General features: G+C 39.8%; 1 protein-coding gene across 2 annotated transcripts in view; it reads right to left on the bottom strand.

Annotated features, from left to right (window-relative positions):
• Positions 1 to 25,919, bottom strand: part of DSCAM (DS cell adhesion molecule) — a 461,329-nt gene that overhangs the window by 68,798 nt on the left and 366,612 nt on the right. For both annotated transcript variants that reach the window (XM_063345273.1, XM_063345266.1), the window contains exons 17-20: positions 21,756 to 21,996; positions 19,930 to 20,076; positions 18,034 to 18,189; positions 8,883 to 9,016 (exon numbers count right to left, since the gene is read on the bottom strand). In XM_063345273.1, the coding sequence (XP_063201343.1) occupies positions 8,883 to 9,016; positions 18,034 to 18,189; positions 19,930 to 20,076; positions 21,756 to 21,996 (678 nt within the window). The remainder of the gene's footprint in view (positions 1 to 8,882; positions 9,017 to 18,033; positions 18,190 to 19,929; positions 20,077 to 21,755; positions 21,997 to 25,919) is intronic.

Below are 25,919 nucleotides of genomic sequence, written 5' to 3'. Positions count from 1 at the left end.
TCTGCCAGTTACCTCTCCCCTCTTTTAAGAGACTTTCAGCATCCTTTGAACAATGGAAGCCTCTACAGTGTGTAACAACAAATCAGTTCTGGCTTATAATTGCTTTTGCTCTATTTTCCATGTCTTTTATTCAAGTATTTAAAACTGGAGAGGAACCAGAGGTCAGAGAGTATGATGTAAAGCCGCCTCACGTTGAGTTTGAATTTGGGCGCATCCCATGCAAAATCAAAACAAGACTTGTGTCTGCCTGAAAAAAATGTATGGAAAACACCTGGATGCTGGGAGTTTATGTCAGCTAATTCTGGTTCTTTAAAGATCTAGTTAAGGTAGTTGTATGTACTTTCTTATAATGACATATAAGATACATATCATCTGGTTTAAGATAACCATGTATACTTTCACTAGAGTAAAAAAGGAGAAGGGAAGCTTTTGGAAGAAGATTCATCCAGCTTCTCTCAGACATCTAGCTTCTTTTCTTTGATGAAAGGAAAGCCTTGATGACTCCAGAATCAGCATAGATATCTATCTTCCAGATGTGTGAAGTCGGGTAAGCTGAATCCCACCTTGAGTCTATAAGTTACAGAGGTAGAGCAGAGATGACTCTCTTCTTTCAAAAGGCAACCACCAGAGTCTCCTGTGTATGCTATTGATAGGATATCAGTAATACATTGCAAAGAATATCCTCCAGGTGTTTTCTGGAAGATTCTGCATGTCTTTGTACTGGGGAATGTATCTCAAACATATAGGACTTCATAAGAAACCAAGATATTTGGCCTGTTTTCCACTGGGACCTTTTGAAAACTCTGTGACCAGAGTAGGGAGCTTGCAGTCTATGCATTTGTGGAAGAGAGGAAGGAAAGATGGAGAAAGAGTCTGATTCTTGACACTTTTCCCACTGAATAGGAAAACTCCACTGTAATATGCCCTGACTGGGGAATCAGACTATAGTTTTTCCCTCAATATAGTGCTCTACAGATTGTCAGGAAAAGGTGCATAGAGATGTGAGAAACAGATGAATAGTCTAGTCACTACTGCTGCTGCTGGTGCTTATCCTATCACAGGACTGAGCAGACAGAATGTACATGGGAATGGTGTCTTGTGTACACATCATACGCCTGTTGTTTAACTTGACAGCAGGTTAGACCATACTTTTTTTTTCTCTTAGTGAGTTTAAACCAAAACCAAAAAATGAAACAAATACAGAAGTCTAACAGGCTTAAGAGTATGTTTCTCACAGAAAAAGAAATATACCAAAAAGATCAGTATCCCATCTGACCCAAACAGTCCCAGATGTCAGTCAGTTTCTAATATCAATTATGTTTTCAAGTAAATTGACTTGGGTTTTGGCCAAATATAAGATCGTTTCCTTCTTCTCCATCATTACTTCACATCTGTTCATCTCCCCCATCTCCCAAACCCAACTGTTTCCCAGAAGTATTTCCAGGCCAAGATGAATCTTTTTGTATCTTTCTAAATCCTTTGGAGAAGTCCAGAATTGTGGAATTACAGTTTTCAAAGATTCTCTCAGAAACAGGTCACCTGGGGCTGACTGTAGGGTTTGCACTCTGAGATGACTTCTATTAATCATCCCTATTTCAGCATTGGGGTCTGCTATGTGTTCTCATTCATCATCCGGCTAATCCAGCTAATACTCTTGTCACGACAGCATCATCTGGGATCTTTGCAGGAACTTTCTCACTCCATTCATCTGTTTCAACAGCATCTTGCTCTGGAATTTCTTCTCCTACCATTCCTCAGGCATCTGATCATTTGGGACCTCAGTCAAGGTGGGTTTAAGGGAGAAATCATATATCTTAGCAGTATCCTACAACTAACAACAGTTTGATCAACTAACATTTCAAAGCTATTGCCAGGATTCCAGACCAGAGAATAAGTTGGTTCTTAGCAGAAAAGTAGCTTTTTTAATTTGTGCCTGGATGCTTTGCAAGCTTCTTGTCATATTTGCCAGTCTTTGGCTACTCATGATGGAAAGTGAAATGCAATGTGTAATCTTCCTCAAATGGAGTTTTATTGTGGAATTGATCACAGTTTGGTTCAGGGGCTTTGAGGAGCAGCTTCACAGAGGTATTCTTGAATGCTTGGACTGCTGCCCCGGGGCAGGTGAGAAACCACTAAAGAGCTTGTGGGTAAGGATCAGAGGACAGACCAGTAATCATAATGTTGTAGTATGTGTCTGCTACAGATCTCCTGATCAAGACAAGGAGGCAGATGAAGTTGTCTTTAAGCAGATGAAGAAAGCTTCACAAACACACATCTTGGTACTCATGGGTGACTTTTACCACATTGACAACTGCTGGAAGGGCATTAAGACTGGAAGCAAGCAACCTAGGAGATTTCTGGAAAGTACTGAAGACCATTTCTTGTTGGAAGTGATCAATGAACTCACTAGTAAAAATGCTCTGTTGAACCTATTGCCCACAAACAAGGAAGAACCAGCTGAAGATGGGAAGATCTATGACAGCTTTGGCTGTTGTTACCATAAGACTGGAGTTCAAGTTCTTGAGAGGAGTGAACCTATGCAAAACTGTCCCAAAGGGCAAAGAGGCTCAGGACAGCTGGCTAATCTTCAAGGACAATCTCCTCAGAACACAAGAATGGTCTGTTGTAATGTATGGAAAGTTCAGCAAGCATGGCAGAACATGGATGAACATGTAATGCTGATTGAACTCAAATACATTTTTTTTTGTGGAGGACAAAAGCAAGAAAGGTTTCTTTAATCACATCAGCAGCAAAAGGAAGGCTAAGGGGAGTTTGGGTGGGTCAATGAGGCAGGGTACTTAGTTAAAAGGAATTTGGAAAGAGCTAAGGTACTCAATGCCTTTTTTGCCTCAGTTTCACTGGTAAGGTTTGCACTCAGGCCTCCAGGCCTCTGAACCTTCTCAAAGAGTATGAGGGAGTAAAACTGTACTCACAGTAGAGGGAGATTGAATTAGGGAGTACTTAAGATAATCACTTAATTAGACATACAGAAACCTGTGGTACCACATGGGATGCATCTGAGGGTGCTGAAGGAGGTGGATGATGCCATTATGAGGCTAGTCTTGGTTGTATTTGAGAGGCAATCAGAGGAGGCTTCTGATCACTGGAAAAAGGCAAATGCCACACTCATCTTCAAGAAGGGCAAGAAAGGGGATCCAGACAAGGCTGGCCAACCTTGTCTCAATGATATGAGATGGTTATTGAGCAAATCCTACTAGATGCCATTTTTAAACACACAAAGGAAAGGAAGGAAGAACTGACATGTATTTAACAAACGCAAATCAAACTTGACTAACCTGATTGCTTTCTAGAACAAAGTAACTGGCACTGTGGACAAGGAAGGGCAGTGGATGTTGTACACCTCAGCTTTAGCAAAGCTTTTGACCGAGTCTTCCACAGTCTCATTATCATCAGATTGGTGAAATATGGGCTGAGTAAGTGAACAAAATGGATGGAAAATTGTCTACACTGCTGGGCTGAGAGTTGTGATCACTGGTGCAAGGTTCGACTGCAAGCCAGTAATTAGTCGTATCATTTTCTGGGACCAAAACTGTTTAATGTTTAATTAATGACAGGAAAGACAGAAGAAGAATGAACTGTCAGCAAGTTCATGAATGGCCTGAAATTGGTGGCAATTGTTTATATACTGGAGAGCAGGGCTGTTGTTCAGGGGGACGTAGACATGTTGGAGAAACGGGGTGATCAGAGTCTTGTGAAGTTCAAAAAGAGCAAATACAAAGTCCTGCATCTGGGATAGAATAACCCCATGCACCAGTACAACCTGAGGGCCAACTGGCCAAGAGGCAGCTCTGCAGAAAATTACCAACTCTACATTTGTAAAAGCGTAGCCAGCAGATCCACATAGGTGATGTTTCATCTCTACTCTGCACTCGTGAGACTGCAACTAAATACTCTGTCCAGTCTTGGGGTCTCCAGTGCAAAAAAACCACTGGAGCAAGTACAGGACGGGGCTGTCAGGGCTGGCCAGGAGGCTGGAGCATGGTGCATACATACAAGGATAGCTGAGCCAGCTAAGTCTGTCAGCCCTAAGAAGAGAAAGCTCAGGGAAACTTTATTGTCACTATATATACTTGATCAGATGATACAGAGAAGATGGAGCTAAACTCTTCTTGAAGCTGCAGGGTGGGAAAAGTTTCAGCATGGGAAATTTTGATGAACTGGGGAAAAAAATTTACCATAAGACCCTGGTCAAATGTTGGAACTTGGGCTCAGAGGAACTGTGGGATCTCCATGAGTGGAATTGTTCAAGACTTCACTAGACATGTCCCTGAGCAACCTGATGTAATTAAACTTGCTTTGAGAAGGGGATTGGAATAGGCAACCTCCAGAGAAACCTTCCAACCTAAATTCTATTATTCTATGGAAGTTTAAAAATGGAAATCCAGTTGGCCAAAATATGTATGCAACAACTGAAACCAAACACTGGTAGAGCTAATGTGCATCTCTCTAAGATAAAGTAACACATTAGGTTACCACCAAGATGTTTCCTAAATTAGATGGGGGAAAGGCTCCAATAAAACTCCTATGACATTTTGTGCAATTGGCAGTATTGTTAAGTCTTTCATGTCTGAACACTTTCTAATCACAGTTGCCCAAACAAGTTCTGCTTTTAGCTTTCACTGTCATGAAATCAGAGGGCAATAGTGAGGACATCTTATTCCACATCTTAATATGAATGGAACAAAGACAAGAACTAACTGACAATGTCCTGAAAAGGAAAATCACCGAAAAGGAGACCAGTCTCCATTTATTATCCCTTTATAGTTCAGTTCTTTTCCATTAATCTCCAGGCTTCCCATGGAGAAAGCAGAAGACTGACGCACAGTTTAATGACCTGCTTTGTTGGAAACAGCAGGATAAGCCCATTTAATATGTTTGCTCCTATTAGTGAAAGACTGACCAATGGATCACCCCCAACCAAACCCCAATAGCAACAACGACTGCACTTTTCTAATCAACAAAGCAAAACAGATTTTAACACGTGTATTTCTGATTGAGTGATGCCATACTGTTTGTTGACACCCAAATGATACAGTTGGTTTGTATTTCCTCAGCTATTAACCTCTCTCTGCTTTCCCTGTCAGTTCTAATGCTTTCTCAGCTCTTCCTGCACCAGGAAATCCTGCTTAACCTTCCTTCTCCTGCCTTCAGCACACATTGTGCCTCTTTCTGTGTTGCTTTTTACCTGTTCTGAAATTACAGTTTCCCAGACTGGCTAGCCATCGCACGCATTGTGCTACAATGACCTTTTCCAGGCACTTTTTGCCATATAAATTCTTTAACCTAAACCCATTGGTTCCTCCTTATGTAGTGTACTGACCTGAATGCAACAAGAAGTTGGTGGGGTTTCTTTCAGAGATCACCTAAATCTCATTTTCTCTTGCCCTTTTAAAAGCCCTACCAATATACACCTACAACTCAAGGTAGCAGGTGCTGGAGCAGCCATGTAAGGCAGCTCCCCCCACCACCACGTAGGACCTGAACCACCCCAGCTTGTTTGCTAGGGTTCAAACCATGTGCAATGTTTATGGCACCACTGGGAAAACCTATATTGACAGGATGGTATGGCAGCCTGTGCTGCAGCTGAGAACACTGTGTTCCTTCCCCGAGGCATGGGCAGAATGGATGTAATGAGTCCTGCCAGTACGCTGTGGGTAAGCACACCTAGAAGTAAGCTGGCCAACATGGGACCATTACAGGCAGTCTTGAGAAGCCAGATCATACAAAGAATTGGACATTGATGTGGGAGAAAGTGGGGTCAAGAACTGTTGGAACCTGGGCTATGAGTTAGCATAGAGGATAATTATTTTAACTTAAATTCTGGTATGTTTTGTTTCTTATATTTGAAGAATGAAGGACCCATTCATTGATATTTAAGTATTTTTTCCTATATTTGCAGAATAACAAAGAGAAAGTTCTGCCTAATAATGCCTATACCTTAATATAGGCACAACAATTAAACAGTATGACATCGGATCCTTGCTTGCCCTTTATGTTGGCTAGAGAATAGATTGCAGTGGAGAATCATTTTTATTTTTCACACGTTAATCATATTTGTGGCTTGAAACATCCCAGGCAAATACTGTCCTTAGGACACAGAATATTTAAAAAGGATTTGCATCCTTCTGTACAGAGGCAGCAGAGGTTTTAACAGCTTCTGCCCATGCAAAACAAAATGAACTGTGCAAGAAGTAGCAAATCTTCATCTTATAATAGGTCAGGGTCATATGAGAGTTGTGCTTTGTAGTAAAAATGTGCATAACAGAGTTAATTTGTTTTCCTGTTGGTGACTTAAACATTAAAGCAGTGTTCTTGTGTAAAGGGCGTACACATACTGCTTGTAAAAGACAATCTGCAAAGAATATAGCCTTCCTATAAGTTTACCTTTACCACTGTTCTCTTCTCTTCTCACTGATGCTTAAAAACTGAGTTTGTCTTTCTGTTTAAGTGTCAGAAAAGTTATTTTGCAACCAGGGCTTTGACTGAAGGAAGAAGTCTGGTCAGGAAGTTTTTATGGCTCTATACCTCCAACGACAGCACTTGCTACTTATGGTGGCAGAAGAAATGATAAAGACACAGGTTTTCTATTTATTCCCCTCCCCACTCTAATTGAAGACCACTTTTTCTGTCAACTATTTGTCTCTGCCAACAGTGAACTACACAAGAACTTCCTTAGGATATAGGCCATATCTGCACAGGAGTGTTAACATTCAAGCACCTCTGCAGCAGACTGCAAAGCTAGCTCTGAATAAAATAACCTTTTATTTCACAGTTCTTTTAAGGATAAAGGATGACAAAGCATTCTGTTAGAAGTAAAGTTAGAGGAGTGCATCCTATATTAAATGTGTCCTGAGCTCTTGCGCTTATTCAGAGATGTCTAACTTGGCTTCTGGAAACAGACCACTGCCTGTGATCACGGCCTCACACACAATACCGGGCTGATACAGAAGACCTGCTCTGTAAGCCACAGCTCATGCTGATCTGCAACACACTAATCAGAAGTGGTACAGGGTCTGTCCTTGTAGATACATATTGTACATATATTTACACACATATGTGTATATACACATATATATATTTATATGTACACACACACGCACACCCCTCCATGCACACAGGTAACAACAGGATAACTACACATGTACACATTAACAAGTAATAGAAAACACAAAAACTTCCAAGTGCCTCTACCTTGGGCTAAGGTATGCAGTGATACCCCCACCTCATGCCACAATGAACACCACAAAAATATGGCAGTAAAATTCAGTATAGACCAAGACTAGCGAAAAGAGTAACTATTCTTGTCATTGTCCGTCACTGAGGTACTCCAAAAGGTAACCATACAATAAGCAGGCTTAAAAAAATAATTTTGTATATGACAGAACTGCATATTAGAGAAAAAAATTTGTAGACGAGGATGTTTGTTTTCCTGGTGATGTAAACAGACAAAAAATGGTTGCTAGCAAAGCCTCAGGAAGAAACACTGCAGCTTTGTGCATGGCAAGTAACTAGCAAGAGCCAGCAGCACCACCTGGTGTTCTCTCCAGCCCCCCAGAGATGCGCTTGGTCCCTGCTTGGACCAGAGCCATAACAGCACAGTCCAGTTCTGTAAACTTCGACCTCTTTACCTCACTGTGTGCCGTTGAAATGTATGAACCATGATGGAAAAATCTCTGGCTTGTTTACATTTAAATGGTATGCTCAAGATAGTTTGGTTTGCATGGCTACAGTTATTAAATTAAATTAAATTAGTAATCAGTAGACCCAAAATATAAACGAAGCCAAGATCTCTAACCCTTAGCTTTGGATGTGACTAATAAACCCTGCTTATAGTATGATGTATCAGTTTCAGCATAGCCATCTCTGGTCATGTGTTTTCCCTGTCTCCCCTTGAATATCTGCAGAATTAGTTCACTTGTGGGAAGAGTGGGCTGGGTGAGGCTGTGTCTGCCCGCAGGGTCCTGTGCAGACGTACCCTCTGGCCTTCCTCTCTCTCAGCCAGCTTTGAAAACAAGCCTGAGGCACTTTTGGAAATTTCCCCTGTCAAACTCCTCCTACTTCTGGAACAATATTTTCCTTGTCTATTAAACGAAGATTGCATTTTGCAACTTGCAATGCTTCCTTTGATGGGAAGTCCTGTTTAAAAACTAAATCAAAACCTTGGATAAAATCTGCATAAGTGCTTTTTCAATGCATATTAAAATAAATATGCATGGTATTTACAAAGAGCAATTGGCCCTTGTGCTTAAAGATATCTGGGTTCCATTGTGGCTCAAAGAGGGAAAGATACTTGATATTCAATTCTATTTTTCTTTTGTCACTTTCTCAGTAAGTAATAGCATGTACACATAGACTGGGCAAATACTTGAGGCACAAATAAGCTTATTCACAAGCAAATATGTTCATTCATAAGTCATTATGCTCCTTCACACATGAATACCCAAGCCAAAAAAGCAGGAACTTAGATGAAAACACAAGTCAGATACAGCAATTGAGTATACAAATACATGCCTCCAGCTACAACAGGGTGCTACATCGCTTGCAGCTGGTCCACTAAAAGGTCACTGAATAAATTCTAAAAAAAACCCATGGCTTAAAAGATACTCAACTTCCATTGTGAGTTTTGGCATGATTTGCAAGTCAGCACCCTGCAATAAGTTTTAAGTACTGCAAAAGTTTGACAGCTTTGAAAAAACAAAACCAACTTTCAGTCACCCCATAGCCCCAGGATCTCCCTTCACCCTTGCTTAGGGGAAAGAACAAACGGCAGGAGGCGAAGTGGCAAGGAAAGCGTCGAGCACTGAGCATGTGCAGACATGCAGTTTCAGCCCCACCACTCAGCGCTGCCCTGTGGGACTTACTGTGGGGTAGGGGTGTGAGCAGAAGACAGTGTATTTCCGAATGATGCCGTTCAGCTTGAGGGGAGGGAGCCAGGACACGAAGACGGTGGAGGCCGAAGCCGCAGCTGCTTTAACACCAGCCGGAGGACCTGGAACTGTAAAAACAAGAAGTGTTAGAGTGGTCCAAGGCAGAAACTCGGTCATCCTAGTGTAACGGAGGCGCAAAAAGGAGAAGCAGAGTGTGCTGCTTTGGTTGGTAACTGTGCCCCTGTGGACCCAGGCGGACACCCTGTGTTAGGAAGCAGCCTCCATGCTGCCCAAGCCAGGAGACGGGGTTTGGAGGGCTGTGTCCTTATTCCTAAGAAGGTAAAGGCTCTGCTTCAGAAGACCCCGAAGCAGAAGCTGCCTCTGATGGTTAAACTTTTGTGAAGTATCACTCCCAGCCTGCACGCATGAAAATATGTTAGCTGCGGCCAGTGAAATTGCCAAACAATATATTATTATAAATTGTCCATGTTGAAGACATAACTCATGCCAAATTATTACTCACTGTATAAATAACACGCATGTGAACAGTTTAATGGATATACACAGTAGACCTGTGAATTTAATGAAGTGGAGAGCAAATGAGCTGTAGGCCCATGCAGTTAGCCCTGCTTGACGTGACTCAGGTCCAGCTGGTGGCATGACATGTGACCAGACATATGGCCACACAGTCTCCTTCACCCCTGCCTTGCCCTCAGCAGCTCAGACCTCTATCTGGCACTGCAGTATGGGAACACAAACCTATTTCTCTAATTACAGTAGCTTTCTATATAAGCCATCAAAAACTAACACAGAGGAAGATAAAAAAAAAACCCTTCTCTAAAACTACATGGAAAAAACTTCAGCCAGGAAATGCTACAATCTTGGTACATAATCTTGCATTTTGAGGAAGGGTTTAATTTCATGAGCGTGTGTTATTTTTCAAACACACATTACACTCTACAATGTTCTCCAATTTTCTCTTCTACCAACGTGAAAAAATTCCCGCATGCTAGGATACTATATTACACATAAGCTCGTACTTAAACAAAATAGCAAGGGCTACATTTAACATCAAAATAAATTGCTTTAAAGTTTCCTGAAAAAAAAAAATCAAACTAAATAATTTGAAATACACTTTAATACTGCATGTGGTCAATATTCATGTTAAATTATTAAATTAGATATGCTGTATTGGAAATTACTACCTATGGTACTAAAGACAAAATGAAACATTCCGATGGACTCTGTTCTCTACAGAACTTTTGGTTCATAAGGAATCTAATATTTTTGTCTAATTTCAAGCAAAACAACCAAAATGTTAGAATTTCCAGTAAAATTACCATTGCAATGCTTGATCTGCTTTCTTTACTTTCACAGAAATGTTATTGTACAATACAGATGCAAAACCCCTTGTCCAGCAAGCCGATCTTCATAGATGGATCGTTAATCTTTGTTCTACCTCATTTAAGTAAGTAGGTGTATGATGGTACAAAACTTTGCCTATAAAGAGAAGTCAGACAGCCTGGGGTCGAAATTTGCTTAGCTCTGTGGCTAGCTACTTCAGGTTGTAAAAAGCAGATAAGGAGAACTTCAGTTTTTTATCTCTATAGGTACTGCTGTAAGATCTAAAAAAACTGACAGGCACCACTCAGTGCAACATTTCTGAATATGCACTTTCTATTTATAGTGTGCTAAGAAAGCTAATAAGGCATCAAGTGAGAATGTCATGATTATAATTGCATGCAAAGCCAGCCCCTTGCTGTAAAGGGGCTAATTCAGTTAGCAGTTCTATCCAATGCAGAGTAAATATTGATGCTTGACAGCATTCAACATGTTATTTATACCCAGCTCATTAGAAATGCTATTTGCTCCCGCTGCTGAAGAGTGAAAGCTAGCTCTCCAGGGTAATTACTTAACCCACGGGAGGATTCCTTTACAGTTAGTAATGTTTTCTGGAAATCACTGCAAATAGACGTATGAGGTTAAAGTAATTTATTGTTAAATTAGGGTGTGATCTATAGGGACAGGTTCTGATGGTAATTGGTCATGGCTGTCAACTGTTGAGGGATTAACTCAGAATTCATGTAGCATTTTCCAGTCACTTGACATATGTGGAAAACACTGCTTGTCAGTGGACTGCTGTATTACTGTCTGGTACACAGACCAGCAGAAAGAGGGGCTAAAAAGTCAGGAAGCCATATAGTCAAATTTCTGAAGCTTTTCTAACCCAAGCATTCCTCTGCCTCATTGCGGAGGGGTTGGAATCAGGCAACAGTTTTTGCAGTGGTGCCAAAATGGTTCTGAATGTTTTTTTATTACTTCTCTTTTTGTTACTTTGTCTTTGTTTGCTGGGTTGTGCATGTGGAAATGACTGTGTGTGGGGAAGTGTTCACATTTCCTTAGCAAGAATTCTGCAGACTGTCATCTGTTGCCTTACAGACCACCACTGTCCTCTGTCCAGATGGCAAAGTCATTGTTCAAACCCATCTCCTGGACCTAAACAAGATTATTATGAGTTAGCTCAGCATTAACCAAAACATTTGTTACTAAACATGGGTTCCTTGAGTATCTGAAGTTGTGGTGGAGGAATGCGGTGCCTGCCTTGTCTTGGAGAGGAAAGACCCCAGTCTTGCTATGCTAACTTAAGGTATTTTCTCTCATTGCTGCTGCATCCTGTAGCCTTACTAGCTTCAGTCTTTATGAGACAGCAGTTTCAGGAGACCTGGTCTGTCTTATTGAATTCTTCATGGATCATTTTTTAGCACACTGGTTCCCACAGATCCCAGGCAAGACAAGCTGAATGTGCACAATACCATAGCTTCTTTTTTCCATAGTCACCAGGGGTAAAACAACGGTAAGAAGCTGGAGGACAACCAGGACTGAGCACAGAGAGCTGAGGACTGCTTCTAGCCAACTTTGCAACCTTCCAGGGAGCAGATTTGGTAAATTTAGGATAAAAGATGGCCCCATTCTCCAGCTAGCAAGCCTTTGAAAGATACGTAAATAGCATGCTGCTTTCATGTGGAGGAGAGCACTTTGTATTCTTGACAGCGCAAGTGAAATGCTAACACAGAGAAGGCAGTTATACGACTAGTCTGGAAAACAGCATTTAGATGTGCTGGATAATGGGGAGGAGCTCCAGGAACTTTCTCATTCCCCTTTTCATAAGCAGAGTGATTATCAACATTTTTCTTCACAGTACTGAGCAGCAGGGAGGCAAACGCACTGGGCGCTTTTAAGCATTTAAGAGCGGTATCACCAATATATCAGAAAACTGAACCCTGCTCTGTAACAGGCTTTTAATTCTGCACCACACAAGACTATCCTATTGACTGTTACATTTATGAAAACCAAAGCAAAATAAACTCCTGACTGCTACCAGTAGTGCCTTTGTTCACGTAGATATCCCACCTATAATTTGGAGTTATGGTAGCCAAAATACATTCACATCTACTGTCCACCCCTCATTCACTCTCAACTGGCCTTATATTAATCACTCCATTTCTGTGAAATCCCGACAGTTTCACAAGAGGAACATTTATTATTCTGTACCTTATTTTGTTAGACAAAAAGATAAAATTGGAGGTCTCTGACAATAGAAAAAAAAAGTATTAAGGGGTCACTAAGGACAATTTTCCATCATAGCGTCTAGGTGATGAACTGCACAGCCATCCTCACCAGCTGAACAAGCCCAAGCAGAGCTCTGCTCCAATGAATACTGAATGTACAATTGATTTGATTTATGCTTATTCATTTCAGAATAAATATAAAGCTTCATCAGATGGTATCTGTACATCCATCTTTCTCGTGCTAGTCGCCAGGAAGCTTGGTGCCCAGAGAGAGAAAGGAGAGGAGGAAAATCTCTCTGGATGCAGGCAGAGCCTTACAATGAGGCTGGCAGAGGGGTTTAATGTTATTCTTCCTTCCTCTCTGCAGCAGCCCCTGCTGCTCCCTTGCTGCAGCTTTCCCCTTGCTCTAAACGCCAACCTCTCTGGCAGAGGAGAGCTGGAAGGACAGCACTGCTGCACCGAGCAGAGCCTTCTGTGATACACAAGCAGCTTTCTGTGCATACGAATGCATTTTCTCAAAAGAAACCGATACGAGAGAGAAACATGCATCCTCCTGCATCACAGAAACCCCAGAAGCAACCTCTGACAGACAACTGTAATTGCCAATTGCAGGAAGGTTTCTCTGGGAGGGGGCTCGGAGGTCCATGTCCTCTGCTGGCCACTTTTGCCCAAGGTCAGAGATGCTGCTGCCGGCCAAGGTGCTGCCTCATGTGTTGTGCTCATACGGGGAGTAAATTCAGTGTCTCGACTACAGTTTTCTCATACTGCATTTGCAGTGCAGAAACAGAGAGGGAATTTGTCAAGCCCCCGTTGCTACAAAGCGGAGTAGCTTTTGAAACTGTACTTTGAACACAGCAAGGAAGAGAATTTGAAGAACTACTTTAATTTTAATGATTCAGTAAATTAAATCCTCAAGCGAAGAGGACAATCGGCTTATTAGAAACTGTAAAGTGGAAAGTGTAGGGGACAAAATCACAATGAATTCTTAAAATTCGGGCATTTCTGCTTGGCTTATTTTTCTGCCAGGAGAAACTCCATGAAGAGCGGTTTCTTTTTCTAAAGGCTAATGGGGGAAAAAAAGCTAGACAAAACCCATAAATATGATCACATTGAAAGGAAAGCTCATTTTCTGTTATTTGCTAGAGCTGTTCCCATTTCCTAAGCTGATCAGCAGCAGTGTCTGACCTCTGGTGTCTAAAATCAGTATCAAACACTACAAGAAATCAAAGCTTCAACTCATTTCATCCAGGCTGACTGCTCTGCTCCCTGAGTTACTCTTATTTTGCCACATTGAAGATTTCAGGCCTGCTAATGAAATTTTGGGCTGATGTCTTTAAGCTGAATACCAACTAAGAAGTCACAGGAGGCCATCACCTGCCTTTCAACGGCAGCAAGGGAACATGCTGCGCCACTGATTTTGTAATGAAAAGTTTCACCTAATGTAAAAGAAATGAAAAAAGGAAAAGAAATTAATGGCTGATATAACGATGCGGAGGGCTTGGTAGCCACCTAAAAATATCTCAGATTTACAGATTTTATTAGAGGAGGGTGGAATACCTTGTGTTGTAATTTTAGCCAGAGAAGGTCTGGAAGCAGAGATAGAAGGTTTCCAGACCTAAACTCTGTTAAGACTGTGAGTACTTCGCATGCTGAGGGAGTGTTCAAACTAACTTTATGGCAGGTTCTTTTAGGTGCACTGGAATTAGGCCTGCTGAATAATCCTTACAATAATTCATTAGAAAATTACAGAAGAGATGCCTGTTCTTTCTGAGGAATGAGGCACCTGTTCGATGCATATGGTTTGGCAATGTGAATGTTCTTTTCCCATCTAATATCCATAGCCTTAAGGATGTTTAGACCTGGGACTTTTGTTTTGGCTTATGTTTAACTGCAGACCTTTATGTATTCCACTGTAAAACCTTTATTGCCTTTAATAAAAAGTTGTGAAGCTGAAGCAGAACATGAAATCATTGTATTTTCTGGAAATGGGTTTCAGTTTAGTTTTCTGGACAAAAGATTTAATGAGTGGAACCACTGCGAGGCATCAGAAAACATCTGAAAAGGTTAGTCACACTGCCTTGGGGTGAATTATTGTTGAACTGCCAGGAGGATTAAAGATGAGAGATGAGCTTGTGCACAGCAGCCAAACATGGTCAGATCCTACGTGCTTTGCAGATCTCAGGGGCTTATCTGATCTCAGAAAGAGAGTGAGCAAAAGAGCCACCAAGAATTAGAGAAGCAGACTAGGAAGACATGGGTTAAAGGAAAAAAAATAATATTTGGGGCTTCCGACGTTTCAGAACTGTTGCAAACTGGAGACAGATCACAGGAGATAGATGAGAGTATGTGTTAGGGGGAGGGAACAATGGGCACGGTAACCCTTCAGGTAGGAAATACTGTTATCAATCAACAAGTTATCCATCATTCTCCCTGGCGCACAGGGCAGAGGGAAGTACTCAGCCCACTTTGCAGCAAAAGAGATTGCATTATGGTGGAACCTTAACTGGTACAGGATAGATGTTCCTTATTGTCCCCCTATATTGGACTGGCTAGCTAATTTGACACATAAGGCATCAGGCTTCAATGTTGCTCAAAGGCGTAGACCAGCAAGCACATTCTTGCTCTCCTCAGGGGTGCTCTGACATTAACTATATCTCCCTGAGACCAGCTTGTCCCTGGTCTCCTGGAGAAGTGTGAGACAATTCCCTCGTCTGCTGGTGGCTTATGTCCCAGTCCCAAGGCTCTGGGCTGAGAGCTTTTGTGTTCAGAGAGCATTCAGGGAAAAGCTGCCATGCTAGGACCTACTTGACAAAAAGTACTTGAAAATGCAGCAGGTGATCTTACAGTTCTCTTATTTTTTGAGCATATTTGGAGGTTCTAGCAAAGGAGTGCAGCTATCATATAGCCTCGACCCATGAATCGTCCTCTTCGACTTAGCATGCAGCTTCAGGAGAGATGCACATGGAGCAGTGAGGGAGGAAGGGGACACCAGCCCAGCCAGATCATCCAGCACTATTTAACTTCTTCATAAGTGATCTGGATGGTGGGATTGAGTGTACCCAGACAAAGTTTGCTGATAGCACAAAACTGAGTGGGGAAGTGGACGCTTCAGAAGGGAGAGCCACCCTACAGGAAGACCTGTATAGGCTGGAAGAGTGGGTTAACAAGAAACTTATGAAGTTCAACAATGACAAGGATAAGGTCTTGCACCTAGGAAAATATAATTCACGTGTGCAGCGCAGGCTGGGATCTACCTGGCTGGGGAGCAGCTCTGCTGAAAGTGGCCTGGGTATCCTGGTGGACAACAAGCTCAGTATGAGTGAACAGTGTGCTGCTGTGGCAAAGCAAGCCAACAGGATGCTGGGTTGCATCAACAAGGGCATCACCAGCAGAGATAAAGAAGCCATTATCCCACTCTACTCAGCACTTGTCAGGCTGCACCTGCAATACTGTGTTCAGTTTTGGTCCCTGCTACATAAAAAAGATGTGGGCAGGCTGAAGAGGGTCCAGAGAAGGGCCACAAAGATGATCAAAGGACTGGGAAGCCTGCCATATGAGGAAAGGCTGAGAGCATTGGGTTTGTTCAGCCTTGAGAAAAGAAGGCTTGTGGGAGACCTTATCACCATGATCCAGTATATAAAGGGTGGCTACAAAGAAGACGGAGACTCCTTTTTTACAAGGAGTCTCATGGAAAAGACGAGGAGCAATGGGTACAACTTACTTCTGGGGAGATTCTGATTGGATGCAAGAGAAAAATTTTTCACAATGAGAACAATCAGCCATTGGAATAATCTCACCAGAGAAGTGGTGGATTCCCCATTGTTGGACACTTTTAAGATTCAGCTAGGGAGGGTGCTGGGCCATTTTGTCTAGACTGTGTTTTTTGCCAAGAAAGGTTGGACCAGGTGATTGTTGAGGTCCCTTCCAACCTGGTATTCTATGATTCTATGATTATTTTTAGATTTTTCTTTGAAATATAACCATCTACCTCCAAGCACTGGGTGTCTCAAGAGCATGTGACGTAGGACTTTGGTGCTCCAAAATAGTTGTTAAAGGACTTTAGGGTGGGACCAGAATGACCTAACATTCAGTGTTTAAGACATGCAAATCTGTAGCTGAGCAAATTGTCCTTGACAGTTTCAGACTTGGTGCAGTATCTTGAGACAGTTTTATAGAGAGCCATTATTGCAAGCTGATGCAGGACTTCAGCGATACATACATCTAGCAAGTCCAGGAAGTACACGTACATTAACCAACATTGCTGTATGCCTCAGTTTCCTCACATTTCTCAGCTATTAGGCATTCACTTTTTTGCTGATAGTATACTTTGATCAAAGTGATGGAAAGCACACGAAAATAGAACAAGGAACAAATAACTCATTTGATAATATATAAGAGAAAATTTTTGAAGTACAATTTTCATTTGTACTGCATCCCCTCGATACAACCACAGTTGGGGCCAGGTGACCACACAATGTATGTAAATTTTAGAATGAGTCCCTTAATATTTTATTGGAAAAATTAATAAAATTTATCAAATCATTTTTTGATTGGCAAAAAAATGCCAAACATTCATCAAGTCAGTTAATCTACTGAATCTAATCTCTTGGCACTTTTGTAAATCTCATTACAAATTAAAAAAAATTACAAGTATATTCATATATTCATGAATGACCAGTAAACTGGATGAGTAATAAATAAAAATCCATTGACTAATTTCCTTGAAATTGCATAACTCACAGGAGAATTTACCAATCAAACATTATTCAAGTAACTTCATTGCTAGGATTGTGTGAATTTTTATTTCTGCCAAAAAATTCTTGATCCAGAATTTCAGAAGTGTTTAGGGATCAAAAGATGTATTTGAGCATCTCATGGGTTTTTCAAGGCATTAAACAGGTTCAGGACAAAACTCCCTCTGAATTCGAAATTCTAGTCCTTGAAAAATAGATCAGTACGTGGCATCCTACTGAGGCAACCTGAAATGATTTCTATAGTTAAAGTTACAGGAAAGTGATTATGAAATCTTGTGTGTGTGTGTGTGATTAAAAGTTTCTTAAACTTTCAGCATTAGGACTTAAACTTTCCATGCTTTGGTCTATGAACAAAGGCAAGAGATTTTGTTCTTTATTATGCTTTTGAGGGAAGAGGTGTTTGGAGGAAATTTGGTTTTATACTAGAAAAAAATCTTCTTAGAAGCATATAAGTTATATAAGAACATCCCAGAATAGTCTCTCCTCCTCTCCCCATTTTCAATCACTTTGAAATAATTAACTCAACAACTCTCAAAATTCTCAAGCAAAATCCTGAGGTATTTGAAAACAAAACTAAAGACAAACTTGCTCAGATCATTAGTGTTATCTACAGACTTCTGGCTCACCTGAAATAGAGTCTTGGAAACACTCAGATTGTTTTCAAAGCTGTGGGCACACACTCCTCTCCGTGTGCTCCTAACTCAAGACCTCCAGACACAAATCTCACTCTGCATGTTTGTGTATAATGTTTGCACTGTTTATAAAGCTTGAGACATACAAACATCTTGTTGAAGTGGGAATCGAAAATATTTTAATCCTTACCATCTTCTTTAGTACGGGTGAAAATTTGTTCACTTCTCACTCCATCTCCAGCTCGTGTAAAAGCCAACACCTGAATGCTGTAGTTGGTGTATTTTTCCAGGCCATCAAGCTCTAGGGATGGCTGTGTAGTAGTGACATTCTTTATTTCTCCTAGCTCTGTAGAATAAAGAAGAAACTGAATTATTGCCAAGTTCAGTCTTCTCCCAGCTATTGATACCGACCATGGAAATCTTGGGGATTAAAGAGTCTACCAGAGAAGTAATGCTTCATTATTATAAAATAGCAATGAGCTACAATAAATCAAAATAAATTCCTTTGTGTCCTGAATTCTTACCATTCAAAGCAGACCCAGTTTTAATTTTCAAACTTTTTTTTGTGCAATTTTTTTAAATACAGGGAAGAGATTTGAAAATTTCTACAAGTAATAAGATTTTTCATAAAGAATAGATAACATGAAGAGATTATTGCAAAACATTCCCTAAAGCAAAAATGAGAAATTCGGTTATCTTCATAAAGATTTTCTGGTTTTGAGAAAGACCATTTCTCACAAGGAAAAACAAAAAAAGGCCCCTTTATTTTAAAATATGTAGCAAGTCCTGCTGCAAAGCACTTGATGGCAGTAATACCAGCTAACAATAGATTTAAACACAGTAAAACCAGATTTACTTGCAGAAAGATGATGCATCTTTTTTGCAGCAAGCTAAGAAGTACAAGCCATACGTCAAAAAAGCTTTAAACATATTTAGGGCAGAAAATAAAGCTGAACAAATGAAGAAAATCCAGTTTTAAGCACTGCATGAACATCATCTTTTTTCATCATGTTGTAGGACATCACATAGGAGCTTAGATGTGCACTGATAATATTCACGCAGGATCTGATCCAAAGACTGCAAGGATCACTGAAAACATTTAATTTTGTGTCAGTCATGTCTACATTTTTATGTATGCTTCTCATAAATTTGTCATCTTTATTTTTAAATGTACAAAGGGATTGGTGGCTTATTTCCAAATATTTTTGACTCTAACAGTATCAGCAGTAACAATGGGCCTCTGGGTTACATTTCTACTCCACACTAACAGAGGCCAGGATCTGCAAGACAATCGCATATTAGAGTGACCCATGATCCCGATGGATGAATGCAAAAGGAAGGAGACTGCTCATTGCCCTAGAGCTGTGAAAATTCAGCAGGGCAGATAGGAATAAGGGCAAGTGCATCTCAAACCTACTAGTATTTAATTTACAAGAAAGGACTGTACAGAGAATTATCATCATGTGATAAATTGCAGATTAGTAAGCTATCTCATTTCTCCTTTGATCATTTCAGTCATTCTTTGCTCAGGAATCTATTTCCCTAGGAATTATGCTAAGAGTACAAAACGTAAGCACAACAGAAGAGGCTGGCATGAAAATAACAAGAATTTTTCAAAAATGTTTCCTTCTTTTGCCCTCAGCTATGGAGATGAAATACATCCTGCCAAAAAATAAGCAATAACCTCTCAATTAGGCAACTAGCTGAGCAAACAGATAACCAACCGAACTAAAATAAAATACCAGTTTTGGGCAGGTGTGTTCTAGGTACATATTTTCATTCTTTATAAAAGAAACCTGCTGGACTTCATAACTGGGATGAAATTCGCTCGGATCATTTTAGGTACTTTGGCAGATCTATGGAGTGTTACAAACCCATGGTGGAACCCTTCCCTGAGGGCCCCTCCAGTTAGCTTTGCCATGCCTGCTACTCAGTTAATGCTCTACGGAAAATGGCTTCCTTCACAAGTAGATGAAGCTTTCTTTAAGCCAAAGAGAAAAGGAAGTACCACGGCTTTGCAGCAGAGCGTAAATGATATAAAGGCCACATAAGGCTTGTTACTTGGTAATAGCTTCATTTCTCTCACCTCCATCCAAGAGATTGGCCCAGTAGATAACCCTGAATCCTTGCAGAATCCCATTCAGGGTTTCTTTCGCCAATGTTGACCAGGAAATAGAGATGGTTTCTGGTGATGTGGCAGTGGCTTGCACATTCCCTGGAGGGCAACTGGGCACTGAAATAAGATATTCACAATTTTAACTTGATGAATACAACTTAGTGTTTACCCTTCGGCTACCCTTTCACGGCTTTCATTTCTTTCTATCTAATTTCATTGCTATCCTTTCATTGCTAACCCACCACCCATTATTTAATTAGCAGTTACACACTGTTAACAATGCAAAACCTTTATTCTTGCTACAATCCACATGTTTCTGCAAATGCAGCTGATTTCCCTGGAATTACTTTTGATGTACTGCTTTCCCGCTTGCTGACTAGTCTTTTAATAGCTTTTGTCGCTTCTTTTGAAAGAGAAATGTGCCCCAGTACTGAAATATGCAGAATATACTGTAAGCAATTTAAATATATTTTTTAAAGTTTGCACCTAAAGTGCAGTCTTTCTGGAAAATTCTAATGTCCTTTGAAAATTGGTGGTGGGAGAAAGCAGGCACTTCTTTAAAAAATATTGGAAAAAACGTTCATGAAATATTTTCACTGGCATTTAGAAAAATTGGAAAGAGTGAGCCAAATCTAAGGCATGTTATGTGGGCCATTTAGTATCAAAGCAATACAGCAGTATTAGTATTTGGTACTGCTTTTAAAGCTCATGATATCTTTAATTCTGAAAGGGACCCAAAATTGAGTAACAATCAGATAAAAACATTGCCAGGAAAAGTAAGTGTGCTGTATTCTGAAGAAAAAAAACACCTGATTTATTATAATACAAAATATATGCACGTGTGAGCATACTGCCTTCTGAGGTCTTGCAATGATAGAAACATTTAGGGTAAATGAAAAACACCAGCCTTCCATGAAGCGCATGCCTCCAAATCTGTAGCTCTTGAGAATTTTAGATATGTGCTACTCCCTTTCCCCCGTGTAAAAAGTCAGATTCCTAGCTGGCACTGACTTCACTACACTGTTGCCGATTTATAGTAGCTGAAAATCTGACCTACACTATCCTTTAGGATTATTCTTTGCTTTTATACTCTAAAATATTTGGCCTCTTTTTGGATACAGAATCATTCTCTTTTTCCACTAGAGGACTCCCTCTCATTGTTTGAGAAGTACTTTTTATACAGTTAGAAAAAAAAAATCTAAATTGTTCCTTGGATTAGATGTGTTGAATTCTGTCTGAAATAACAATGATTTTTCTCTCATTAGTTTGGATATTGTTAGAAAAAAACCCACATCTCTTTATGCTGGCAAGATAAGGCATTGTGGCAGTACAAGAGTTCTAGGTTTCACAGCAGATTCATTTGAAAACAAAAGAAAGCCAATAAAATTAGCAGTATCACTCCACCTGTTAGAGTTTTACTTCTTAGCATCTCAAAACTATGATGGGATCACAATGAAGCTATGATGACATCACAAAATTTGCAAATATGTAAACACCAGAGCAATAGGCTTCTTAATGAAAGCTATGGTCTTAGTCAATATCATTCACAGCAGGATATATCACATTAGTAGGGTTATATTTATTTACCTGGATGATTCTGCATCTCTTGCAATGAAAATTGTACATACTCATTGGCCGGTCTCTTCCCATCCAGCTGTCTAATGTATCTAACACCTGTAAAGTCTGATATTCTATTAGCCCCACTATAATAATCACTAATTAAGCAATGAATGTCACAAGGTCAAAAGAAATACAGAAAAAGGATGTCCCAAGATAGCTGTTTGCCTGGGACTTACCATCCTCAAGAGTAGTGGTGATGATTTCCTGAGAAGAAGGTCCTATTCCAGCCCGGTTACAAGCCTGGACTACCATGCCATACTGCGTGAATTTTTTCAGGTTATTCAGCGTATAAACTTCACTGTCCCCAGTGGTATCAATACTGATGATGTTAAACTGGAAATTGCCCCCTGCACTGTACTCCCGATAACCTATCTGGTATCCACGAATAATTCCATTTTGTAGGTGCTTCTTTGGAGCCTAAACAGAAAATGAAAGATTACACATTAAGTTCATGTCTCCTCAGTCAAGTTTGCCCTTAAAATTTTTGAAATATATACAAAGACAAAATTTTTCGCCTATCAAATGCAAATCTATTTCTAGGAAACAATTCAAGAATACTCCCTGCACAGGAAATAGTGAGTTTTTACCATGATATAGAAATTTCAGGTGCAGTTTGTTCTAATTTGTGCATTCCTTTGCTAAAAGAAAGACCTTTAAATGGTTCATACACAGAAAAAGCTGATAAGGAGATATTCTTGAGTAATAAATTGAACTTATAATGTTTTGTTCTCTTATCAAGTGAATCAATCAAAGTTGAGTTGATAAGGGTATATTTGCATTACAGGGCTACCATTCACTACTAATTGTGTTTTTTGCCAGAAGCCCCTACCGTTCACTCACTAAATCTTTAGTAGAGCATTTATTGATCTGTTGAAGGCAGTCACATAAGTTTGTTCAGCTAGATGCATTAGGAAAATTTTACGCTGTGCTTTGAAATATGCTTCTGTTCATTCAGTGTGTAGTGTGGAAAGATGATTAGATAATGAATGCTGAAGGCAATAATGAATTGGAAAGCAGGGATATGCATACTGAATAGCTACTAAAACAAGGTGTACAATATCTGGCATTCAAGAATATGGACAGTACAAAATTGTTGGCCATAATTATGTACCATATTTCTCAGTCACAGTGCAAGATTCCCTGTACCTGACCAGTGGAAATCATTTCTTTACTCTGCAATATAAAATGTAGTCTAGAGTAAAACAAGGATTGGCAACACAGGGAAAAATCCTGTTATTGACAGAAATACCTATTAAAATTCCATTTGAATAGTATCGGACTAATTTCAATGTGATAACGTTCCTGTCTGATTTTCTGCGTGTATGAGGTATAATTAGTATAAACACTTTAAGACACAGTTTATAATCCATGACAAAACGCTCTTTCAAATCCTCCAAACCTCTTTCAAATTCCCACCAGGTGCCCATGAGCTCATCTGTTCCACTGACCCATGAAAAAGGTCTTTGTGACGCAGTTTATCAGCAATGAGTTAAACCGGCAGAGGCAGCAATTTCTGTTCTTACTATATCCCATTAAATCTACCGAGGAACACATTCTCAAGAAGAATACTCTTTTCTGCCACAGGACCTGTCTGTTTCCTCGAGTTTATAGTCCACTGGACTAAAGTCTCACTGGAGCTAACAAAACCAGTGTGGGACTTGCCTTTCATCCACTATCAGCAAATTCTTTCTTTGGCAAAAGCCAGCACCCTCTCCATGTTTAAGATGTATCACTGGATGGATCTGACTGACTGAATTATCTCTTCAGGTGCTTTCTTTTTTCTCCCTCCTGCCTTCAGAAATGGAAACAAAACTTGAAGCAAGGATATAATTTCCACTGTACTACTTCAGTTCCTCTGCTACTAACAAGCTCTCTGCAAGCATGATGCTGTCTGTTGGGATGTAGGTGACCAAATTAGGAGATTCAGGTCTTGAGCATCTTGTAAGACACACTGCAAGGATTCGAACTGTGTTTTCGGAATCTAAGAGCATAATTGTTTCCTGTTTGAATATTTCTGTGTTTCATTGTCAAAAAAACCCCAACTTATTTAGAAACATGTAGGTCTTTTATTATCAAAACAGTTTGTTTGCAAGTGCATTACCTATTCTGAAGAACTCCATGGCTTCATGATCTTTAAATGATTGCAACGGACTTTTTTTTTTAAGCTGGACTGTGGGGTGGAAACTGAGGTCAGATAATTATTTTTTTTTTTTTTATGTTCAGATATCTTCACAAGATAAAGCTCTTTCTTTCCATCTGAGAAGAAAATAACTTTATCACATTTCAATAATTAAATATTTCAGGGTGTATTGTTCCGCTAGTTGATAGATTTCAAATTCCTTCCTAGTTAAAGGCTGGAACATTCCCATGAGTTACCACAGGTGGCTTTTGCGTGGAAGTTGTTGTGACAAGCACACATTGCACATTGAAATCACAAGCAACATGCATAGAAGACATACACCACATAATGTAATGCATTTATTGTTTTGTGAATGGCACACACTGCCTACTGCCACATACAGCACACATTACGATGCTGTACGTACATCCATTGTGTATCATAAGGCATGCACTGTATACCAAGAAAAAGAGAGCATTCACCTTGGACGTAATAGATTACAGAAGCGTATAGCACATATATTGGAACACATATGTCATACTGTAAAACAGATGGAACATAACGATAAAACTGAATCATACATTTACTATGCACTGAAAGGTTCTCAGAGTAGGGCTATAGCCAGAATAGCCTCTTCACTGGGAATTCTGCAATTATGTATTTTCACATTTTGAATTGGAATAAAATGGCAAATCTTGCAGTTTTTATTAACATCTTTATAATTGGTTTAGGTCAAGGGAATTTTTTCTTTAAATAAGATATCAACATTTGACTTTTTTTTTCCCACTTTGAAACATTATACAATATAAAATAAGCTCAAAGTGACTTTAGAACAAAACATTGCAATGTTCTCCTCCATAAAAATTCAAATGTTCCTTGTTAGTACTATCTAAATGCTTCATTTTGGATTGTCTTTTACACAAATAAATCATATTTGATATATACGCTTTCTTGCGTATAGACACATTTTTTTGGGAGAAAATTCAGTGAAGCATCATTTGTCCATGACTACGTGTTCATGGGGAAAAATATCATTAACTTTGTCAGTAGTCATAGAACATTAAGAAAAAGTGAGTTCCAGTCCATGATCTTACTGCTTATCTCATAAAAACCAATATTTGTAAAATAGGGTATCAATGACTTTTGTAAAGTATAACATTTTATAGTAGTGTGCATGTATACATGCATAATGAAGAGAAGGAATATTTCCCATCCCTAAATTTAATGGGTTCGTTTACCTTGTAAAGTACTACAAGAAAAAATAATTAATATTTTCATGCTCTCTTCTAAATGAGAATTTCTGTTTCATTCCCATTCTCTCTGCGCCATTTTAAACAAAGAAAAAATGCTGAGTATTATTTAAAAACTCAATCTAAAACCCAGTGTTCTATGTGGACACACAGAAAGGGGATTAAATAGATCACAGACCTATAAAACTTTGCTTAACTAGGATTTTCTAAAAGTGGGCTAAGAGAAACTTTAAAGGAAGATTAATGACTGTAGCAAGCTGCAGAAATAGAACTTAATACAAGATGAAAGATAATTGATGTGTTATTCACTGCTCCTTTTGCTGTTATTGACACTGTCTGTATTTAAATGAGGTCTGCCAACTTTAAATATAACTATGGTTCTCAACACAATCCCTTTCATAATGTTGTCATAGATTTTCATGGCAAAAGCTCCACATGCCTCCAAAATAAAAAGGACCAGGTTATTACTGAGTTTATTTTCTTCCTTTTTTTTTGCCTCCATAACAATATAGGATTGATTTCATGGGGTATTTCTTTATTCTGAAGCATTTTGTATTGCACGATGCAATGGGTGCCTTCTGCACAGCAGTGCATTGTAAGGACCTACCCAAAAGTCAGGATGCAGCACGGGACTAAACTATCGTATGTACGTGGGACCATCTTAAAGTACCTTTTTGAGTAATGGACTAAAACTGCCCTGGCCTGGAGACAACTGCAATAATTCAAGGGAAGTAAATGGCTCGCTCCTGGTTTGGAACTTCTTAATTAGGGGGACTTCTTAATCAGCTGTTACAAATTGTCATTCAGAAAGTAATTCTTCTAGTAAAAGTAGGACTACGCAAGCACTAAGCTTTCAGGAAGGCAGCTCAGTGACTTCACCTTTGTCTGCAAAGGCACTTTGAGGTCAAGGAAAACAATTAGGTTTCAGCTACGTCCAGCACCACAGAGAAACTTAGCACCCATCAAATGAG

This window comes from Chroicocephalus ridibundus, chromosome 1 (genome assembly GCF_963924245.1).
Source record: "Chroicocephalus ridibundus chromosome 1, bChrRid1.1, whole genome shotgun sequence".
Lineage (NCBI taxonomy): Eukaryota > Metazoa > Chordata > Aves > Charadriiformes > Laridae > Chroicocephalus > Chroicocephalus ridibundus.
The sequence above is the reverse complement of the archived record's forward strand: the minus strand, read 5'-3'. Positions and strand labels throughout refer to the sequence as shown.